Source organism: Gracilinanus agilis, chromosome 3 (genome assembly GCF_016433145.1).
Source record: "Gracilinanus agilis isolate LMUSP501 chromosome 3, AgileGrace, whole genome shotgun sequence".
NCBI classification, from domain to species: domain Eukaryota; kingdom Metazoa; phylum Chordata; class Mammalia; order Didelphimorphia; family Didelphidae; genus Gracilinanus; species Gracilinanus agilis.
Window position 1 is genome coordinate 248,398,633 of NC_058132.1, and position 3,612 is coordinate 248,402,244.

Here is a 3,612-nt window from a genome sequence, read left to right on the forward strand (position 1 = left end):
GGTGAAGGAATACTATTGTTATAAGAAATGATAAGTCAGATGATTTCACAAAAAGCTGGAAAGATCTGCAGGAACTGATGCAGAGCAAAATAAACAGAACTGGGAGAACACTGTAAATAATAATAGCAATACTGGATGATTTTTATCTGTGAAAACTTGGCTGCTCTCAGCAATGCAGTGATCTGGGACAATACTGACTTGTGATGGGGAATATGATACACCTCCAGAGAAAGAACTGTTGGAGTCATCTTTCACATCAGTGTATTTATGGTTTTATTTTGGGGTTTGGGTTATGTATGAGTTTGCTCTTATAACAATGATCAATATGGAAGTATGTTTTGCATGACAATAAAATAAAAAAAGATGGTAGAAGAGCTTATAAGCCCTTGAAGGTACAGTATTGGAGAGGCTTTGAGTATGACCCAGATAACAAAGTCTACTTTCTATTTTTTAATGAAAATAACCTAGCTACTTATGGAAAAGAACATTATTATCAGGCTACTGAAATTTACTTATCCATTTATCTATTATTTATGTTTTTTTATTACTGTGGAAACTGTTGAAACAAATTAAACTTTAAAATTCTGACACCCCTCCCCCCTCCCAAGTTAGTTCTAATTATTCACATTGGTTCATCTACTGGAGGAAGTCTTCATATGCCTGTATGCAGATGTGCCCTTAACTCACCAGTGGGTTTCAGGCCCCTAGGCTACCCTTAGTGACCCTTTGAGACTTCAGAGAATGGTAGGGATATAACAGATATTGTAGAGGCAGAATCAACAATCCTTGACAATTAGGTGTTAAGATGGGAGTGGAGTTAAAGATGATTCCCAAGTTAAAAGCTTGTTGACTGGGAAGATGGTGGTACTATGAAGAGAAATAATTTGGGGGAGGCTGATATGAGGGACACAATCTCAGTTTTGGACAGGTTAAGTTTAAGGTTTTAGCTGGCCACCAAGGCAGAGATATCCAGAAAGAAATAAGCAACAAGCTCTGAGGAGACATGGCTGGCAGAGATAAGGATTTAGGAGGCATTTGAATTGAGATAATTAAAACCATGGGAGTGGATGAGGTCACCAAGAGTCAAAAAAGACAACCGAGACAAGTTATTTACCCACACATAGAAAAAGGGCTAAACTTGGATAGTTTGAGAAAGATACGTTACTATTGTGACTATTTCTACTTAGGAACAGAAAAGGAAGATGATTATTTTAACATTCCAAGTAAGGAGGACTAAAAGAGACTAAGTATGAGTCTTATCTCTGCTAACAGTAACTAGCACAGAGAATCCCTTAATGTTAAATAATAGCAACTCTTGATTTCTCCTGGATCATAGTAATTGTTGAGAAATCATAGAGATGAGACCAATAGTCTCTTCTAGTCTTCCTTGCTTGTAATGTCTTTTTCTTCTATGTGCCAATAAGTTGTGCTGAAAATTTTTCTACTAGAAAAATTTCAACTACTACAGTTATCATGTAAAATAATTATATTCACTATAGTTGGAGCAAGAAAGCATTAGTATTTTTTTTTAATAGCTGGGGCGTTATGACAGTATTTTCACCTTTTGCTCAGAACTGTTTTGGCAACCAAACCTGGAGGTAGAGGACAGAGATGCTTCTTCTTCCAACTGGCAAAGAAGTCTAATACTTTTTCTTCTGGCGTGACTGAATGAGATACAAAGAACCGAAGAAATCCAAAGCTGGCTCCAGAAATCAGTATTTAAAGCATAAAATTTTAAATGCTCCAAGAAAGAAAACCCTCTACTACTATACTTCACCATCTTGAAAGTGTTGACTGTTGGAATAGAAGTTTATTTCTAAAAAGTATTTGGCTCAGCACCAAGGGGATTAAGAAAATTGGAGTAATACACATTTCTGCAAAATAATAAAAATGTGTTCCGACTGTAGAATTCTACCTCATTGATGATACAGTGTATATGGACAGGCACACGTGGACATGGACACACACACACATATATATTTATGTAGATTTTTAAATTAAGTAGCCCTTAGTGTTTTTGGTGCCTCAAGGGAGCAGATACACTTCATCCTTTGTTGTGTGTGAAGATTGGGAATTCTTTTTGTTTCCATCCTAGTCTCCCGAGAGAGGCAGTGAAGCCTGAAAAGGAAGGGAAACCCAGTGGCTTTAACAGAAAAGGAGAGCGAGAGCAAGCGAGGGCGAGGAGAGCGAGGAAATCCTCCTCCAGCCTCGGAGGGGGTGTCTCCCCCAATACCAGCGCCCTCCCCCCGGGCTCGTGGGGCGGGTCTGGTTTGCTCAGCAGCAGCAGCAGCAGCAGCGGCGGCAGCGACGGCGACGGCGGCAGCTAGCAGCCCCGGGGCTCAGCCACAGCCTTTTGGCAAAGGAGCAGCAGCGTCTCGGGCAGAGCGAGGCCCAGGGGAGATCCGGCCGCCGCCAGGATGGAGGAATCGCCGAGCGGGAGCCGAAGTCACAGGGGACGGATTTCCTCCTCAGCCCACCCCCTCCTCCCCAATGCTGGCGCCTGGCGGGGCCTGCATGGCTGGCTCCGAGCGCCAGCGAGGCGGGAGAGGCCTGGACCTTGGGCTGGGGAGCGGCAGCCGGCGAGCGAGGCGGGCACAGCGGGGTAACGGGCGAGCCGGAGCCGCGCTCGGGAACCGACGCCGCCGCGGCCGCTCATTGTCTCTCTCTTTCCACCCGGGGGGCAAACAGGAAGCGAGGCGCCTGGGCAAGAGAGCGACGGGCTCCCTAACCAATGAGAGCGTCCGGCGGGGAGCGTAGCGGCGAATGAACGGGGAGAAGAGGGGCGGGACTTCCGGGCGGGCTGTCACCCTCTTCCCCCCTTTCGGGCTGGAGGCTCCACCTTTTGTGTTTCCCGCACAGTCAATCAAAATAGGAAAAAAAATCCCCCGGACCGCTCCGGCCGTGTCCGCCGCCGCTTCCCGCATCCTCTCCCGCCGCCGCCGCCTCCGCTCCTCACCATGTGTAAGGCGGCGGGGAGTCCCGCCTGAGGTGCCCTAAACACACTATGACCGGTACGTAAAGCAGAGTGAGAGAGCACTCCCAGCAGCCAGTTCCAACCACCCCGGGGCCGCCGTCGCTGCCGCCGCCTCCGAATGTGTGTGTGAGGCTGGGAAGTGTGAGTGTGTGCGGGGTGGGGAGGGGCACAGCCTCCCTCCCTGCTTTCTCCTTCCCCCGGCCACCGTCCGCTCCTAAGAATCCCGCGCCCCCCCAACCCCCTAAGCGCCGTCCCAAGCCTGGGCCCCGAGTCCCACTGGGAGCGCATCCCCCCGGTGTGCGTGTGGTGACCGACCGTGCGAGAGGAGAGAGCGCGAGTGAGAGCAGCGAGAAGGGAAAGGGGAGGAGAGGAGAGGAGAGGGGGCAGGGGCAGCGCGGGGAGGAGGAGGAGGAAAAGAGGAGGAGGAGGAGGAGGGTTACAGGCAGCCGTGGCGGGCGGGGGGAAGTGGAGGAGGAGGAGGAGGAGGAGGAGGGAGGGAGCGAGCCACCAGCCCCCGGGGGGGGGGAGATTGGGGGAGGGAGAGAAAGGAGGGGGAGGGGAGGGATTTTTCAGTCTAGGCTTTCTATAGTAATTATTTGCTATCACCGCCTGGCCCCCCCTCCCCCCTCGGCCCCCCC

At 49.6% G+C, this 3,612-nt stretch overlaps 1 protein-coding gene across 1 annotated transcript in view; it reads left to right on the forward strand.

Moving 5' to 3' along the window:
• Positions 1-2,763: 2,763 nt before the first annotated feature.
• SP3 (Sp3 transcription factor) overlaps positions 2,764-3,612 on the forward strand; it is a 57,525-nt gene continuing 56,676 nt past the window's right edge. Inside the window, exons 1-2 of the mRNA XM_044669087.1 lie at positions 2,764-2,961; positions 3,047-3,311. Coding sequence (XP_044525022.1) covers positions 2,764-2,961; positions 3,047-3,311 — 463 coding nt within the window. The remainder of the gene's footprint in view (positions 2,962-3,046; positions 3,312-3,612) is intronic.